Consider the following 19,015-nt stretch of genomic DNA (forward strand, 5'->3'; position numbering starts at 1 on the left):
ATTTGAGGTCAAGCATTAAAAATGTGTCTCAAAATTTAATTAATTTCATGCATTAGGGGCTTGCAAGGGATGTAAGGTCTATACCAGGGACAGGCAAAATATGGCTTGCAAGCCAGATCCATCCCACAGCACCCACCAAATTGTACCCTGCCCATCCCTTCCACCCACAAGGGTGGGAGTGAGGCATCCATGTGTATCCCCCCCCAAAGACATAGCAAGGTGCAATAAATTATGTTGGGGGAGATGTACACAGTGCCTCACTCCTACCCTTGTGGGTGGAAGGGCCCAGCCAGCAGGCAGCTTCTGGGCAAGGCTGTTGCCGCCACTGCTGCAGGCCCTGGGGACCTTCCCTTCCCCTGCCTCCCGGAAGCAAGTAGGGAAGTGGTGGGGTGGGGTGGAGCTGCAGCAGTGCAGAGCATGGGACTGGGGCTGGTGACAGCATGGAGCCTATGCCCAGGGGACAGTGGGAATGTGGAGCTTGGGTGGGCAGCATGTGGGTGTGAGGGAGGGTGTGGGGACCCCACCCCCTACAACTCCCATGGCAGGCAGCTCCAGCGGGCAGGCGTGCTTGTGCCCGGCAGGGTCAGCACTGCATGTTGCAGCGAGGGGTGCAGCCTCTGACCGGATGGTTTTTAATAGCAGCATGTGCAGCATGCGCAGCATGAGAGGGGAGCCCAGGGCACTGGAGCCAGCTGCCTTGCCCCCCAGGGGAAGGTGCCTGGAGCTTTCCTCCCATGCCAGACAACACTGATGGGAAAGGCAGCCAGCTCCAGTGCCTATGGCTTCCCTCCCATGCTGCATGAGTGTGGGGGCTGTCTGTGAGTGGCAGGGAGTGCCAGCGATAAGAGACGGCCTAGTGGAGGTTGCGCCCTGCACTGCAATGTGCAGCACTGGCTAGAGCTGTGCCCCACTAGGCATCAGTGCCTGCTCTGGGTACAAGTGCCCTGAGCACCTCTATCTGCTACTGCTGCGCCATAGGGGGAGGGCAGGGGGGGCCACACCCTCCCACCTTCCTTCATACTCCACAAAGCACCACACACCCACACCCTGCCTCCACATATACACAACCCCCAATATACAAGACTAAGAATATATTTGAGTTATTATGCAATCACTTCTATATACAGTATGCAAACACAAAATCATGACAAAATATATTTTTTGTAATCCAATTAAAATGTTATAGCAAATGTTTGACTTTTAGTGTGCTATTTGTTTTTTTCTGCTTCTAAGATGGCAACCCCCAACTAAACAAGTATTTCTGGGGGCAAGCGGAGGGACTTGATTTAATTCAGGCTTTTGGTTTGCTGATTTAAATCATAATTTTAAATTAGCAATTTAAATAGACTTGATTGAAATTAATCCATCCTGCTTACAACCACGTTCTGCCTAACTTCAGCCTAAACATGGCTAACTACTCCCAATTTTGTGTTAAAATAGTAAGTTTCATCATCATACACCACTCTTTGTGCCAAGGCTATTAATGAAAATAGTAAGTCTTAAAAAACTCATCTTTGTGCAACAATATCAGTAATGTCCCTCCAGTTTAACACTATCCTTTTCAAGTATTTCCCAATGCCATCTTTTCTTTAGCCACTTCTTGATACACCTCAGACTTCTTCTACTCAGCCCAAATCTTCACCAGCTTATAGTTGGCATCATACATAATGTTTTCAGGAAGCCCCAACAGACAACACATACCCACCTTTCCTTTGTCCAGAACATGGATGCCAAAGACATGGCCCTCAGAGCCCTATTATCCAGCCCACAGCGTTTCCCATGGGACTCAAGGTTGACCTATATGCTGCGCACAGCACCTCCTTCAGGCCAGTCCACGACATGCTGCACACGGCACCCACCCCTAGCTGTGCCAGTCTGTGGATCAAGCCCAGCCCCATGGTCTGGCCCTGCTCTATTCATCCACCCCATTAGGCCCGATGGAGTTTGACACTCCTGATCTAGAAAAGCAGTTCTCTATCCTTTTTGTACTCTACGCAGTTTATGGCATTCAATTCCAAAAACTAGTTAATGTATTACAGCGTTCACCTCCTTGCAGAGCAGCCCGGGAGTGGAGGGAAGGGGGAGGGGGGCAGTGATGAAGTCAGCCAGGAAGGGACAAACCTGAGCTTATATACTTATCTCCTCAAACCTTGTTTATCTTCTCACAACTTGGGGCACCCTTCAAAGGATCTGGTAGTGACCAGTCACAGCACCTTGACTGAGAATCACTGGTTTAAAGTCCATTCTCTAAATTAAGGAAATTTGTCATGGGAACATGACACTCTTTTACCTTTGGTAAACCCACGGTTTAGTTTTGTTCTATTTTCCATTCATAGCCAAATCTTTAGCTATTTTGCTCTTCAAAGTCTGTACTTTAAGCTATATTCCAGACAGTGACAGTGACATCAAAAGGAATTCCAAGCAAGACCAGAAGAGTCTCCTGATATTTCTAAAGGGAAAAAGCAGGTATGCAAAGTTTTAAATAGAAAAGCTGGGCCCTATTCCTTGCTCTAACATATGCAAAATCTTGGACAAGTTAAAAGGATCAGTGCCCTTGATCCATCTGCTAACTAACTCACGCTAACTGGCAGTGAATCATTCTACCACGAAGCAAAGCAAGCCAGTCAAACTCCAGTCAAAGTTTATCATACAGCTCTTGTGGTTAATCGTAGACAAAAAACAAAATAACCCAGCTATGTCAATAAAACAAAATGATTTCTAACTAACTTAATAGTGATGCATTTTGCCTCTATAATGTTTTCTTTTCCCCCCCAAGAAGAGGAAAAAGTTCCTAAAGAACATATATAAACAGTTCACCTTCAATTATTTAGTTTTATTTACTATTGCACAGATATCTCAATAGTCTATTTCTTTTTTCTATCAATATTTTTTATTTTTTATCATTAAGAAAAGATCCAGATTACAGCGAACAAACTTATTATATTTACAAAGAATTTCAGCGTAGGATTCAGCTGCAGTCTTTTCCATTTCTCTTGTTTTATAACTTTGCTAATTATTTTTATTAAACCTATTAAGTCTAAAAATCACATACCTTTAAATAAGATTAACCCATTTTGGTTAATTATTCAGTATAAACTACTGTTCTGAAGTCAGATCCAATCAATAAGTATTATTACTCAATACTGAAATTTTTTCAATATTTTTAATTCTTGATAGATTATCACTTCATTATGCTTTCAACAACATAGCACCAGTACAGACAAATTATTTTAAAAGGGGAGTTACTACACCTCCCCTTCCTTGACCAAAAGTGCCCCAATATTGTCAAATTCCAATTCACTGATAGAATTTTAAGATTCTGCTTCTATACTTATCTAATGTTTGTTTTAATACCAAGAATATTTAACCTCTGGTAACTAGCCAAGGTGACTTGGAAATCCAAGACCAGACAATGCAAGTCAAACTGGTCTAAGAAAAACCAGTTACACTATAAGAGAATACAGATTTGAGTCAAGATTTACTTTGTATCAGTGTTGACCTCTGTACATTAAAGAGCATCTATAACCGTTTCCAATCTTGTTCATGACTTACTTAAAAGTGATCTCCTGTTTCCTAATAATATGCAGCACAACTTTATATGGTCTAGAAATTGACTACATTACTAAAATGTAAAAGTTACAGTGATTCAAGTGGTCATTTAGACTGCCCATTGGCTTTGCACCTAGACTTTCCTCAGAGAAATAAAAGAAATTACTTCTGCTTTGTGAAGAGAATTGCAGCTAAAATATTTAAGATTGAGTTACTAACCAGTCTCAAATTTCCATCATGAAGACATCTTTCCCTGGCATTAAGGTTTTTTTTTATTATTATCCTTGTCAACTTCTCAATGCAATTCACCCAAGTGCTTTACTTTATCATACTTAAAATTATGCACTGATGGACTTTCTTCAAATGAGGAAAAAGGGGGGAAAAAGCCCACAATTTTTTTTTCTTGGAGATGATATGAAAGAACAAAAATCAAATGCAATTTTACATACACTTCACAATGCCAACAGTACATTCAGAATGTATATTCTCTTCTGAGGTCTTTTATAAGTTATCATTTTGTGCACAGATACATGAGGTGATACACTGCATAACTGGTATCAGCTTAAGACAATAAGCTTATCTATATAGGTAAAAGTCTGAATAAAAAAGGTGATAATGCACCTACACAAAATGATTACTGCAGAGTTGCCCAATTAGCTCTGCAGTAAAGTGCCACCAATTTACATGGGTGGAGCTATCAGGCTGGAATAAACTAATTAACTCCACCATAGGTTAGTATTATCACCAGATACAAATACTATCCTATGGCAGACTTACTCCGCTGCAATACATGTGTAGATGCTGACAGGGCTGGCTGAGACACAAAGGTGCTTCAGTGGGTGCTTGCCAGCTAGCCCCACAATGAAGCACTCTGCCCCAGCCAGCTCCTCTGCGACACGCTGAACCAAGTCAGAGCAGGCTGAACCTCCCAGGCCCTCTGCTAGGTGGGGCTGCACTGTCCTGGCTCAACATGCTGTGGTCCCACGTGCACATGTAAATGCTATGCCCAGGAGCAATAAACTCCAGTGCAAACTGCACCAGAGTTTAATAAGCCATGTTAATATGCACATGTAGACGTGCCCACTGAGTAGGTCTAACAAGTCTTCAGGAGTCCAAACAGACTGATCAGAAGGTTTATTTTAACCTGAAGTTAAGTACTAATAAAAAAGTCTTTGTGGTCAGCTGTACAATTTTAAATCACTCTTCTGCACTTCACAAGCAGATCAAGCCATTAATACTTTCTATTGCTCTCTCTCCGCATCAGTTCAGAAAATATCATCTCAAGAGAACACAGAGAGACCAAAGGGTAGATCTTGTAACAAAATGTAGAGGAGAAAATAAATAGTGTTATGCATCACCTTTTTCATTCCAAAAATCCAAGACATGGCCCTATCACCTTAATCTGTTAAAATATGGAAAATCATTCAAATTTATTGTGCATATAAATGGCACTACATGATAAACATTTGTAATCAGGATTTTAAAGTAAAATTTCAAATGAAGTAGAACTGCTGAGCTGCATTTTCATATATTTGAATTTTTTTTGGCTTGAGCCTTTATTTCAAATTGCTTAAATCTAATGCTTAATTTGGAGAAATTACATCCTGCCTATAATGCATTGTATCTTAAGTAACTGATACATACTGATAATTAATTCAAATTTAATCATCATCTAGGCATTTCCTTTAATTAGCAATCATGTTAGCATAAAACCTGAGAAAGTACGACATGAGCCTTCTAATACTTCAAAATATGAAAGTTTTATACTCCCCCACACTAAACAACTGTCACAAATATACTCAAAGGCAGGAGTAAGAGGTGAGGCGGGGGGCGGGTGGAGTGGAATTAAGCAATCAACATACATAAAAGAGTTATTTTCTTCTCTTACTACCAAGATTTCCCTCCATGCATGCATACTTCTCTGTACATCTACCCCCAAATTCATGTGCAGATTGTCCTTCCTAACCCAACCCCCCCTGCGCAGGTTTCCTTTTCTTTCAGAAGAAATCTAGTGCAACAAATAGGTTCTTAAAATATCTAAGATTAATAGGCATTATTACGGAGCTTTAATTTTTCTAAAGTCTGGCAAACTTAACTTTTATATTAGGATACTAGAAGAAAGCTCTTAAAAAAGAAAACTTGTTTTTACTAAGTTTCACAAATGCATTTTTCAGGGGAAAAACAATACACTTTAGGAGATACAAAAAACTAGAACTCTTGGTTCCAAAATGATACCTTTTATTAGTAACTCTGATGTGTTGATCAGGTAGAATTCCTTCCCTGGAGGTGTCAGATGGCAGGCAGGGAGGTAACCCCCCACCCCCCCCAAAACAAAGCAATAAAAAGTCCTTGTTGTTCTGTAATGAAGTTTAAAGTCCAAAACAGCTACTCAACACAGCTCACAAAGACGCTCTCATGGACCCAGAGGGACAGCCTTCCATCTTCAGCTCCCTCTGTGCAAAAATGACATTTATTTCCTACCTATGGGGACTTTTTACCATCTTGTACCATCTACACTTTTCCCAGAGCCTGACAAAGGGACTTTGATCCCAAAAGCTTGCAGAAAGGGACAATTTTCTTGCCATTTTCCAGCTGGTCTAATAAAAAGGTATAATTTTGGAACCAAGAGTTCTAGTTTTTTGTATGTCTTTTTGTCTCAGGCCAACACAGCTACCAAGTTCACCTCTGATACACTTGAGAGTACACTTAGCAAACCACTAGAATAGGCCCAAGTAGTTCTTGTTCCTTGTAGTATCTGATGAAGTGAGCTCTTGCTCATGAAAGCTTATGCACCTGATTCAGTTGATATACAAGGTACATCTCTACTCTGCCTTCTGCCTGACTTCAGACTGACATGGCTAACTACCTCTTTGCTCCTTATTCTTCAGCTACTAGCCATGTGCCTACTGGTATATTACTAAATCTTGGAATAAACTCAGGCAGTATACAGTACAAATGAAAAAAACTTCTAAAATATATTAATTTAACAACAATAATAATTATTACATGAATTGAAAGCTTCACAAATAATACCAACTGAACCTTGCTTGCTAAATACCTGCCCAAATAAAGAGAGCTTACAGTGCTTTCAGAAGTTGTCCAGGCTCAGACTTACCACAACAGGGAGGAAATTCCATAGCAGAAGAGCTTCCATCAAGAAGAATCTCCTACCTTTTTTGCCAAGTGAACTTGGCACACATGAAATTTATGGGAAGCTGCTCTTTGCTGCCCGTAGGGATCAGATTGAGACATAATGGAGAAGGCAGTACATAGGTCTCAGACAATTTGATGAATGGTTATTTGTCAGGTGTAATTCTTTGCTTATTTGGCTATTTGACTTACATGTCACCCTTTCCAAAAGGGCTCAGAGAGCCTTACAGTAAAAACATAATGCTCTTTCCCACTCCTCCAGGCTTAGGTTAGAGCAAGTTCTACACTAGCCTCTGCCCCAACACCAGGGGCAGTGAAAGCCTCTTCTGGAAAGGGAGAGCAAATCAACTAGGAACCTTGTGCTACCTTAGCACTTAACCAACAATCTCATTCCTCAGTCCTCAACAGTAAGATGAAGCACAAAAAAAGGTCACAGGAAAGACCAAGTAAAGCAAAGGCAAATTTCACATGGAGTTTGCATGGTCCAATTTTGCATGAACTCCAATGCAGTTCCTCCCAATGGATCAACCCTTCCCCACTAACAGTGGGAAATGCATTCTGTCAGGAGTTAAGTAGAGGTCCTAGGGGATACTGCTATTTTCACAAGAGAAGGAAGAAGGATTCAGTGCCTTCTTCGCTTGTGGACTTCCTCTATTGTTGACTTTTGATCTAGAGGTTGGCCGATTTGCTCCTGTCCTCCCGACTAGGCTTCAAAGGACTGGGAGTGGACATTAGCAACAGCATCCATACATTCCTGTAGAAATTAGAAACAAGGAGCTTATTGCCCTTCTTGCTGAAAAGCCTCATAAGAGGAGACAGAGCAATTCCAAAGGTTTTTGAAGTTGGAAGGAACCTGCCTCCTCCCGGCCCTGTGACCACGAGATCCACAGAAATACAGAATCAGCACATAGGAGCTGAAAGAAAGTATACTTCTTTACTGAAAGGTAAGAGTTTAAAATTTCTCTGAATTCAGTATATTAAACTATATTTTAGCTGCATTAATATTTTCATAACCTAGGTAATTCATAATTGAATTACTACTAATCTGATGTTTTGTGACAAAATCACCTAATGTTAGCAGCAAGGTGAGGGCTGCAGGGCAGGAAGGTTGTTCACAGTTAACTCTGAGGCGGCCTCTCCTCCATCCATTACTAAATTTGTACATGCTATAGCTTAGTGTTTATATATACATATACACACACAAGCTAGCCACTAAATTACATTTTTCTTTTTTTATCACTCAGCAAAATGGTGTGACCAACTTCTAGCATATGGAAGCATTTCCACACTGCAAGTTATTCTGAGGAAAAATGATGTGATTTGCAAATATTGTCAATATGCATTTCCAAATGCTACTAGGATGACCAAACACATCCTTGTATGTAAGAAGTGTCCTGCAGACATTAAAAAAATCCTTCATGGGTATAAGAAAGAAGGAAGTAGATCATGATGATGAAAGTGCAAGTAGCTCTTTCCAATATTCTCAGTCCAGGAGTCCTCCTATTGCTGCTGCTTCTTCTGCAAGATCAGCATCACAAAAGGTTGCCCAATCAACATCCTCAAGTAACCAAATATTGTAACCAACAGTAGACAAAAGACTCTCAATAGCATCATTTGTAGATAAGATGACACATGAAAATCACGAAAAAATTGACCAAGCTTTTGCAAGAGCAGCATATTCTTCTGGGACGCCATTGTCAAGAACTGAAAGTGCATACCGTCAGGAAGCTTTTAAATTATTAAGACCAGTATACTGTTTGCCCAGCAGACATTCGTTGAGCCAATCTCTAAAACAAGAGTCAGAATATGAATGTGCATAGGCGATGCATAGCGGGGGGCACAACCCCCTCCCTGAGACTGGCCATCGCTGAAGCTGCCACCCTTCACCCCCACTGCCACCAGCAGCTGTAGGCAGTCCCCATTCACCTCCCCGCCCCCAACACAGGCTGTAGACAGTCCCCTTTCACCACCACGGTGCCTACCCCCCACCCCATCTCGGGATGCACCAGTCATTCACGTGAAAGTATGATGCCATCTATGCATTGGGGGGGCGGAGGGGGAGAAAAATCAGTGAGACACTGTGTCTTGCAGTACTTAACAGATGGATGGACAAATGTGCAGGAAGAAGGGATCATAAACTTTGTGATAACACCTCAACCAGTTTTTTGTTTGTTTTTTTTACAGAAGCATTGAAACAAAAGAAAACAGGCATACTACAGAGTATATGAGTAATAAAATATGTGAAGTCCTACAGAAGATTGGGAGTGGTAAAATATTTGCTTTGCTGACTGACAAACATGAAAGCAAAATGGGAGATCATAATGGATAAATATCCACATATTACTGCAACAGGATGTGCATCCCATGGGCTAAACTTGCTTCTTAATGACATTATGAAGTTGGACACTTTGCAACAGATCTATAAAACAACAAAAGTAGTCATAAAACATGTAAAAGCTAATCTGGGTGAGGGGGATCCCCTACCCTCCATAAATGCTGACCTCGTGAAGGAACACCTTGAGAAACTGGATACCTTCAAGACAGCTGGCCCTGACAATCTGCACCCCAGGGTACTCAGGGAGCTAGCGAGTGTCATAGCCCAGCCCCTGGCACGCATCTTTGAGAACTCCTGGCGCTCTGGTGTAGTGCCTGAAGACTGGAAGAAGGCCAACATGGTGCCGATCTTCAAAAAAGGGAGGAGAGTGGATCCGGCTAACTACAGGCCCATTAGCCTGACTTCTATCCTGGGGAAGATCCTGGAAAAGTTTATTATGGAGGCCATCCTTGAGGGACTGGCCCAGGCTAACATTCTAAGGGATAGCCAGCACGGGTTTGTTGCGGGTAGGTCTTGTTTGACCAATCTCATTTCCTTCTATGACCAGGTAACCTATCACCTGGACAAGGGAGAAGAGGTTGATGTCATATATCTTGACTTCAAAAAAGCTTTTGATCTGGTATCCCATGATCACCTCTTGGCCAAACTGACCAGTTGTGGCCTTGGCTCCACCACAATCCGCTGGCTGGGAAATTGGCTCCGTGGTCGGACCCAGAGGGTTATGATTGATGCTAGTCACTCATTGTGGTGCCCCGTGACCAGTGGGGTCCCTCAAGGCTCTGTCCTGGGACCCATACTGTTCAACATCTTCATTAACAATGTGGACATTGGAGTCAGGAGTGGACTGGCCAAGTTCGCCGATGACACTAAACTTTGGGGCAAAGCATCCACGCCAGAGGACAGGCGGGTGATCCAGGCTGACCTGGACAAGCTCAGCAAATGGGCAGACGAGAACCTCATGGTGTTTAACACCGAAAAATGCAAGGTTCTCCACCTTGGGAGGAAAAACCTGCAGCACCCTTATAGGCTCGGCAGTGCTACGTTGGTTAGCACTACAGAAGAAAAGAAAGAGACTTGGGGGTCATCATTGACCACAAGATGAACATGAGCCTGCAATGCGATGCTGCGGCTAGTAAAGTGACCAAAACACTGGCTTGCATCCATAGATGCTTCTTGAGCAAATCCCGTGACATCATTCTCCCCTTGTACTCGGCCTTGGTGAGGCCGCAGCTGGAGTACTGCGTCCAGTTTTGGGCTCCACAATTCAAAAAGGATGTGGAGAAGCTTGAGAGAGTCCAGAGGAGAGCCACGCGCATGATCAGAGGTCAGGAAAACAGATCTTACGATGACAGCCTGAGAGCCATGGGACTCTTTAGCCTAGAAAAGCGCAGGCTCAGGGGTGATCTGATGGCCACCTATAAATTTATCAAGGGTGACCACCAGGATCTGGGGGAACGTTTGTTCACCAGAGCGCCCCAAGGGATGATGAGGTCGAACGGTCACAAACTCCTGCAAGACCGTTTCAGGCTGGACATAAGGAAGAATTTCTTTACTGTCCGAGCCCCCAAGGTCTGGAACAGTCTGCCAGCGGAGGTGGTTCAAGCACCTACAATGAACAGCTTCAAGAGTAAATTGGATGCTTATCTTGCTGGGATCCTATGACCCCAGCTGACTTCCTGCCCTTTGGGCAGGGGGCTGGACTCGATCTCCCAAGGTCCCTTCCAGCCCTAATGTCTATGAAATCTATGAAATATTGTAGCTAGTCTTTAAGAAGCAGGAGGAAATAAATGCAAAGAATAAAACAGTGACACTCAAATCCTGTAGTAAAACTAGGAGTAGTGATCTCATTGGAAAGTTTACTGAAAAACCAAAGAAGCTGTACAAGAAACAGTAATAACTGAGGAGCTTAAAGTACCCAGAAGTGTAAGGAACACTGTACTTGATAAGGATGTCTTCTGGGTTCAGCTGCAGAATTCCCTGAAGATTAAAGCCAATTTCTTCAGCAATCACTGCATCTGAATCAAACAGTGCACTTTTGTCAGACATTCCTTACCAAATGGCCCAGATAGATTCTCAAAAACAGTTGACTGTAAGTGCATCTCTGCTTACAAGTACAGAAGAAAGAAAAGTGAAAGACTATTAACAGACTGGGAGAATGCTGTTGCCAATCAATTCATGCTGCTGTAGATCTCTTGGATCCAAGATTCAAAGGCAAAAAAGGTTAGTGGTGATAGATCTGCTACTGCATTTGACTGGATTACAAAACAAGCAACACACTTAGGACTTGATGTTGATGTTGGAAAGGTACTTTCAGATGTTCCAGAACATCTTCAGGTATTTGGTCCAGGAATGCAGTCTGGGGCTCTGTCAAGCACATTCCTCCTGCAACATGGTGGCAAGGCCTTTGCACGACACAGCCTCCGACTCTTGTTTCTCAACTGCTTCAGATTCCTCCATCTTCTGCAGCATGTGAAAGAAACTGGTCTATGTTTGGAAAAACTCACACCAAATCAAAAAACAAACTAACATGTGAAAGACTAGAGAAGCTTATCTCAATCCAAATAAACCTTCAGTTTTCAAAAGTCCATGAAGATGATAAAAATGAACGATCAGATGAATCAGAAACTGCTGATAGTGATAGCTCAGAAAATGAGACTGATTAGACAAAAGTTTCAAGTAGCAAAATTTGTATTCAATGAGTTTGGGGGGAGGGGGTTTCCCCCTTTTTCCCACCTCAGCTCTTTCTAAAAATGAGTGCTTTCTGTATCTGCTTGACACTATGGAGGAGACCAAGCCCAGAATACATAACTTTTGTTTTACTATAATGTTGATGGTTTCTTCTATTTTTAACTTAAATGTTTGCCTTTGATAATTTTATGAACAAACCAACAATTTTTTCCTCATGGCTTCGAAATTTCCAGAAATTTTACATCTCTAAGAAAACCCAAGCTTTTCTTCTCGAATTGCATGTTCAAAATTACTTGTTTTCAATAGACCATAGAGGGAGACAACATCTAGTTTCTTTTAACCTTTAAGCTTATTTAAAAAGGGATAGGACCAAAACCAGCACCTGGATAGTAATGGAAAACTAAGTACCACGCAACTATTTTTTAATAGCATGTGGACTTCCTCTATAATAGGGGTCAGCAACCTATGGCCCGTGGGCCGCATCTGGCCCATAAAGCCAATTTACCCATCCCACAGACCCCAGGGACTTCTATGATATTTTTGCAAAGAGAGGTTTCACCCAGGCAGTAGGACGAAACAGCAGCAGTGGCACTGCAGTGGGGGTGGGGAGGGAGTGAAGACGTGGAGGAAACAGTGACCGGCTGACACTGTGACCCCTATACTCAGACTTAACCTCCATTAAAGTGGCCCTTGACCGCAAAATATTGCTGATCACTGCTGTACAATGTTTTGTTTGTTTGTTTTTTAATAGGACAGTACAGACTTCAGTACTGTCATATTTCAAAATACTCACTTAACCTTGCAAAGAACATGAGCCTGATATAATTAAAAAGATGTTCAATTGTGCATGCAGAACTTAACAAGACATTTTATGTATGCTATAAAATGAGTTAGTTTAAAACCACAAACTTGAGCTTACATTCAAAACACCCTTCCACATGCAATGGAAGATAAAGAACTGCAAAAAACTTGGCAATTAGGTCTGAGCTGAAGGGTAAAGAGAACTCGAGTACTTGAGTAGGGAGAAAGTTAAGGTCACCAGCATGTCAGCATAACTCCTACTGGGAGAACAAAATGTACTGGCGTCTTATCAGCTTAGAAGTTGGTAATCGCAGGGTCTTCCCAGAGCCCCTGCTTGTACTCTGCTCTTGGGCTCAGGGGGTGAGGGTTGTTGCTGTTCACTCTTCTTTCCCTCCTCCCAACTTTGAATTTAACAGTAGAGGAAAAAATAATAGACAAGCCATCCACACAAGCAGTACAGCAGGGACAAGAAGGAAGGGCCAGGGCCTGTGGCTCACGCAGGGTGCAGTGCCTTGCTGCTTGGAAGTTGGACAGCCCTGATATAAAGCCTATGATATTACCACTTTAACATTTAAGCAAAAGCAAAACAGAAATCTGCTTTGAAAGAACAAAATTGCTATTTCAATTTTCTGTGGGAATTTTATTGGTAACACTGCACATGGTCCCCTCCCTACCACACATGTATACCCTTTTCAATTTATTTTATTTTTAAATTATTTTGTGCTTTACATCTGGCAGCTGCCTCCTTCAAATTTTCCAACAGACAACTGGAGCACAGTGAAACAATACAGACACAAATCCCTCATATTAGGTTTATCCTGCAACTCATTCTGCTTAGACAGCCATTTTGTACTTCCCAACTAGGTTGAAAAACTTGCAATACTTCGACAAGATGTGTATGTCAAAAGGACAGAATACTGTGACCCCCCCCCAGTCTTTAATAAAATGCCATGGTTATGCTTCTGGTTACATATTTTTACTTTCTTAAATGGAAATAAAGCTGCTAAATCTCCTTGCTTGTTATTTTACAGAAAATTGCTCCCATGATGAGCATTTAGTTCTCTTGATCCAAGTATTCAGAAGAAATTACTTTAAGGGGTAGCTTAAAAATAAAAAAGAAACGCTGACTAGTGTTATAAAGGACTAATTACTCAACTGTAACAGCATAACAGACATGAGCAATATCAGTAGAGGTACACCAATAAAGATTTTCTGGGCCGATACTGATGGGCGATTATTAATGAGCCATATCGGCCAATACCAATCCAATTGCCAATACGCAAGCCCGGCAACTTGGAGAGCAGTGATGGCTGGTAAGTCTGTCAGGGGAAGGGGCAGGCAGATCGAGGCCACCAAAGCGAGGGAGGTAGTGAGGCTGGGGCTGGGGCAGGCGGTTTCTCTATTGTGCTCCCCAGATCTTTGAGTGAGGCAAGGGTGGGCTGCTACTGTGGGCTGGGCCAGGCCATTCCCAGTGAGTAGGTTGGGAAGGGGCTGTGCTTGGGGTAGGAGTTGGTGGCGGTGCTGGGAGGGGGACTATGGCTAATTTTGGAGTGGCTGTAGCTGACCCCCCTCCCCTGTAGCTCCCCTTCCCAGGTTCTTTGAGTAGATGTGATATCTAATTAGACCAAATGAGTAGTTGGAACAAAGCTGTTAGCAAGCTTTTGGGTGCAATCACCCTTCTTCAAGCATAGGGACTGTATGAGTTCAGGCATAGGGAGTCTCTGTTGTTCTGAAGAAAGGTGACTGCATCCGAAAGCTTGCTAAGAACTCCCCCCCTCCCCCACAACTACTCAGTTGGTCTAATAAAAGATATCGCATCTACTCAAAAGAACCTTGCCTGCCTGTGTCCTTAGTCCAACACAGCTACAACCAAAAATCCACATATAAAACACAACACATTAAAAGGTGCAGATCAAGCAACAGAATTGCCAACTCTGCAAGTACAATTTATTCTTCTGTATTCAACTGAGCACATGGCACGTTCATAATCTGCACTGTGGACCAAGACTTCTTTCTTACGTTAAAGTTTGGGTTTTGGCCATTTCATGGCTCAGAGCCTCTTGTACCATAAAGATAATTGATAGCAAAAGCCTTGGATTTCCATGCAAAGTGGCCAGCACTCAAATCACCCCCATATACTGCCAACAGGCAGAATAATTTTGAGTCTAAAATCTCTAGTGGCCTGGTCCGTTGCATTAAAAAAGACTCTTTGATCTTCCATTAGGATGGCTAAAATGTCATTACTCTTTAGCAGGGGCAAACTTACCTGGGGCCCCAAACCAGATGTGGACTGGACTGCTAGGGAATGGTGTTACAAGGTCTCCAGAGGGGGAACTGAGGGGCACACCCTACTGGAAGCCTTGCAACCTGTATGCAGCAGTCCCTAACCACAGCTCCCTAGAGGCCGAGGCAGTCAATCTGCCAGGTTAGCTAGCCATGTGCTGCAAATTAAAACCCACACCTACAGCCCCTCTGAGCTTCACACATGGGTTTTAAAGGGGTTGGTGTCAGCAGGCCAGGATGAGGGAGAGGCTCTCAAAGATCCTGGCAGGCAAGGAACCCAGGATCACAAAGCCCCACATGCTGTTTTTAGATTCCACAGCACACAGAAACCCTCGGATTGCAGAAGATTTTCCAGGATACTGAGGTCCCAGTACACTGACCTTAAAATCAAATGTGCAGCACACGCAGTTTTTTAGCCTCTCAGTGCCCTATGCTGTTTTCAGACTTCCTAGTGCAGAAACCCACAGGTTTGCAGCTGCTGACTGTGGGGGATGGAGTCTACTGACTCCCCCAACCAGCACTTGCAAGCCTATCCCTAGGTCAACTGACTGGGACTGGGGGCCCAATCCCAGCATGCCATGAAATGAACATATACTCATACTGTTTGTTAAACAGAAACCTTGCACTTGGAAAATATTTAAATGCCTGGACTTTAATTCTTGCTTTTGCCCTGACAATGAAATCATGAAGAAGGCATAGCATAAAATGAGAAGTCCATTGGCCAACAATACTTCCCATATCTTTCTGAAAGGAACAAACAAAAAATAGTTCCGTATCGATAGTGGAAGAAAGGAACAAAACAAAATCTTTCTGAACTTTCCCCTCAATTTAAATTTTGGGCCTATCAATTTTACTTCAAAACCATACGTATTACAGACACTTCCTACTTTCTCAAAACACCCTATTACCTTTTAAATGATGGAACAAACCAATAGTTTTCAAACTGTTCAAGCCTCCAAGACAAACAAAGAAGTGTCTAATCTTCAGACCACTGAGCAAGAGGCAGCTACTGTTTCAGGCTCTCTACAAAACTCAAACAAGCATCGGATGTGTCTCCCCATTTTCATAGCTTAATTAGCAAGATCTACAGACTTTGGGCCAGGGACAGCACAGACCTTGGCTAGCTTCTACTTACAGCCAGATACACCAGCAGGAACGTTTAGGTACAGGATTGGACTTCAGTGTCTATCATACTCTGGACAGAACCTAAACTGACATGATTAAACTTTTATGTCATCAAAAACTTTGACATCAGCTCAGTTTTTGAGTCACATGGGCCAGATGGGTGAAGCCAGATACAGTACACAGGGTGGGTACAGCAGGCCCCGACCCCAAACCGGCTATGTCGTGCTTAAGGAATTTGAAAAAGACCAGTGCAGTCAGACTCGTAAAACACCCGGTGTGTAAAAAGGAAGCATCTCAAGGTTCCAAATGCCAAAGCATCTGTGTCCCTAAAGCTGGAAGATTCCCACATTTAGAAGACAACAGTGCTGCAATTTTACAAGGTGACAATGACATGCCTATGCTCAGATGCAAACCATTTCAATTTTTTGTAAACCAAAATTAGTTCTTACCTTGCAACATGCATCTATACGCAGACTCAGATATTGCATAAATGTGCGGTGGCATTTCATGGCGTTTCTTCCCTCTGTACATCTCAATAATGTTTTCTGAATAAATTGGAAGGTTCTTGTAAGGATTTATGACAACGCAGAACAGTCCTGAATAGGTCTAAAAGGAGACAGACAACATATCAGCACTTAGGAAAATTTAGTCAAAGAAGAAATATCTAACCATCTAAATCAGAAATGCACTATTAAAAAGGGAGAAAAAGCGGTAAGGAAAGGTCTTTCTTTCCCCCCCCCAATTGTGAGCTATTTGTGTAACATTCTTGAACATTAAACCTAAAACTTACACCTCAACATATTAATTACTTTAAAATATTGTTTTTTTACTTCTCTTAAATGTCACATATAGTTTAAGCATCAAATAACAGAGTTTGGAGTATTTGACTGTCTCCTAAAATGCAGCTATCTGAATTTCTGCAGTTTTCAAAACCAAAAAAAGGACACCGCATTAGCACACTAAAACCACAAAGCAACTATTTAATTTTGACTCTTCCCCAAACTTGGACAGCCAGCAATTTTGGGAAAAGAGAGGTATACAATTTCTTTCTTTGAAAGGAAAGACATTTTTGTATCAAACTTGTAAAACTTATGAATATTTAGCTGCTCAGGTGCAATCTAAGCATGCGGATACTCAAAGTTATCAAATACAGGATAATCACATAGACACTTTGAATTGTGTTGTTTATCCTGCTACCAGTGTAGGAGGGGAGAAAAAAAAAAAAAGTGTATGCTGTATGCCAGTGGTCTCCAACCTTAAGGTGAAGAACACTTTTTGAAGTAAAGGGGCAATTCAGGATCTACTGCCTCCCCCACCACCCAGCAGGTCAGTCTGTAGGGGAGGGTAAATCAAGGTCCCCCACAGTGAGGGAAGGAGCAGGGCAAGGGTGAGTGGGGTCCCAGCCAGGCTGGCCTGGGGAGGGTTGGAGCCTGGGTGTCTTATACAGGCATGTGGTGGGGGGGGGGCCCTGTCAGTGCATGCACCCTGGCAGAAGCCCAGGGAGCATGTGCACCCCCCAATTTGTGCACGGGGTGAAGTAGCTGCCACTGTGCACTGAGCTGTGCACCCCGAGCTACAGCAGGGCTCAGGGTGCAAAGCCCAGTGCACAGTGGCAGCTGCCTCACCCCAAGAACAGACTGACGGGGGCACATACCCCCCAGGCCTCCTCCAGGGTGTGTATACCTGAATGGGACAGCCAGGCTCCAATCAGCCTCCCCCAGCCTGGCCAGGGCCCCACTCACCCAGTAGCAGGGGAACAGAGGGGGATCGTCCCACTCACCCAGCCCAGCCCTGGAAACAGGGGACATGGCTCAGCCCAGCCACATGCACCCCGCTGCTCCCAGACTGTGTCCTGGCCGCTCCCCACATGCGTTCTGCTGCTCCCAATCATGGAGCCTCTGACAGTAGATCTTAGTCTGAGGATACTGTCAGGGGCTCCCCAATTGACTGATTGGTGGCCACTGCTGTACCCTCTTTCTTCAGGACATTTCCAAATGGCCACACTTTTGAAAAGACTTCAAAATGAATAGATCTGTATCAAGGTCTCAACAGTTGGCCTTTGTCATAGATGGGAAAGTCAATTGATAGTCACTGTAAGAAAAAGTGGTCAAACTCCCTTGGTAAAGCAAGCTATATTCCATAACGAGTTGTTTTGTAGGTAAGGATACAAAAATAATTTTCAAACAAGATTCCCCAGCTAATGTTGGGCAAATTTTGAAGTCAGTGAGAAAAGACAAACTGAATCACTTACTACATTTAGCACTGCTCAGGAGAAGCAGCCTACTCTTCCCCAACCATTACATGTTCTCTCTTCCTCCTACACAGGTGCTTCTTCTTCTTCTTCCCATATACTTGTATACAGCCAGTCCAACTTACAATGTTTTGCACTTGCAACATTTATAAAATCGACACTGTTTCAACTTTATGATGTCAGTTTTAATTATACAACACTTGATCTGCTGCAATGCCACATCAGCGAACAAGTTTGCTGCGCCACTCATCTCCCTGGAGAACATTTGTCCAAACTTCCTTGGACACTTTCTTTAAGAAAGCAGACAAGACTCCAGGAAAACAAAAAACAAAACAAAACTGCAGCCAAGGCTCCTGAGAAGACTCCAGCCAAAAACCCTTCAAGAAGTCCAACCAAGAGCCTTTCAAAATGTCCAAAGTCACCTCAGAAAAGTCCTTCTAAATCAATATGATTGCTATTTACAATATAAATACATTAATGTAGCTATATTACTCATCTATAATTGATAGAGGACAAAATTTGGGGGTATTTTTGGTGAAAATAAGGCATCAGGCTTTGGTTCAGGAACAAATCCCTCATTTATAACATTGCTTCTTATGAGAAAACTGGTTCTGAGTTGCGTTTCAACTTAAGACGCGGTTTTCAGGAACCAATTGTGTCGTTAAGTCTGAAAACTGCCTGTACCTCCTCCTGTATCTTCCTTCTGCATTTCCTTCTTATCAAAATACTCACGTTCCTGAAGGCCACACATCCATACCCATTCTATTCTAAAGCCTGGAGTAGGATTCAAGAGCTAATGTAGACACTGAAGCATCAATTGTGTTTTAGTGGCA

The 19,015-nt window shown here is 42.8% G+C and overlaps 1 protein-coding gene across 3 annotated transcripts in view; it reads right to left on the reverse strand.

Moving 5' to 3' along the window:
• Positions 1-19,015, reverse strand: part of MYH10 (myosin heavy chain 10) — a 140,969-nt gene that overhangs the window by 97,519 nt on the left and 24,435 nt on the right. For all 3 annotated transcript variants that reach the window (XM_090059402.1, XM_090059401.1, XM_090059403.1), the window contains exon 3: positions 16,381-16,537. In XM_090059402.1, coding sequence (XP_089915528.1) covers positions 16,381-16,537 — 157 coding nt within the window. The remainder of the gene's footprint in view (positions 1-16,380; positions 16,538-19,015) is intronic.

The sequence above is a fragment of the Crocodylus siamensis genome, chromosome 8 (assembly GCF_052110815.1).
Source record: "Crocodylus siamensis isolate JL-2025a chromosome 8, ASM5211081v1, whole genome shotgun sequence".
Classification (NCBI taxonomy): Eukaryota; Metazoa; Chordata; order Crocodylia; family Crocodylidae; genus Crocodylus; species Crocodylus siamensis.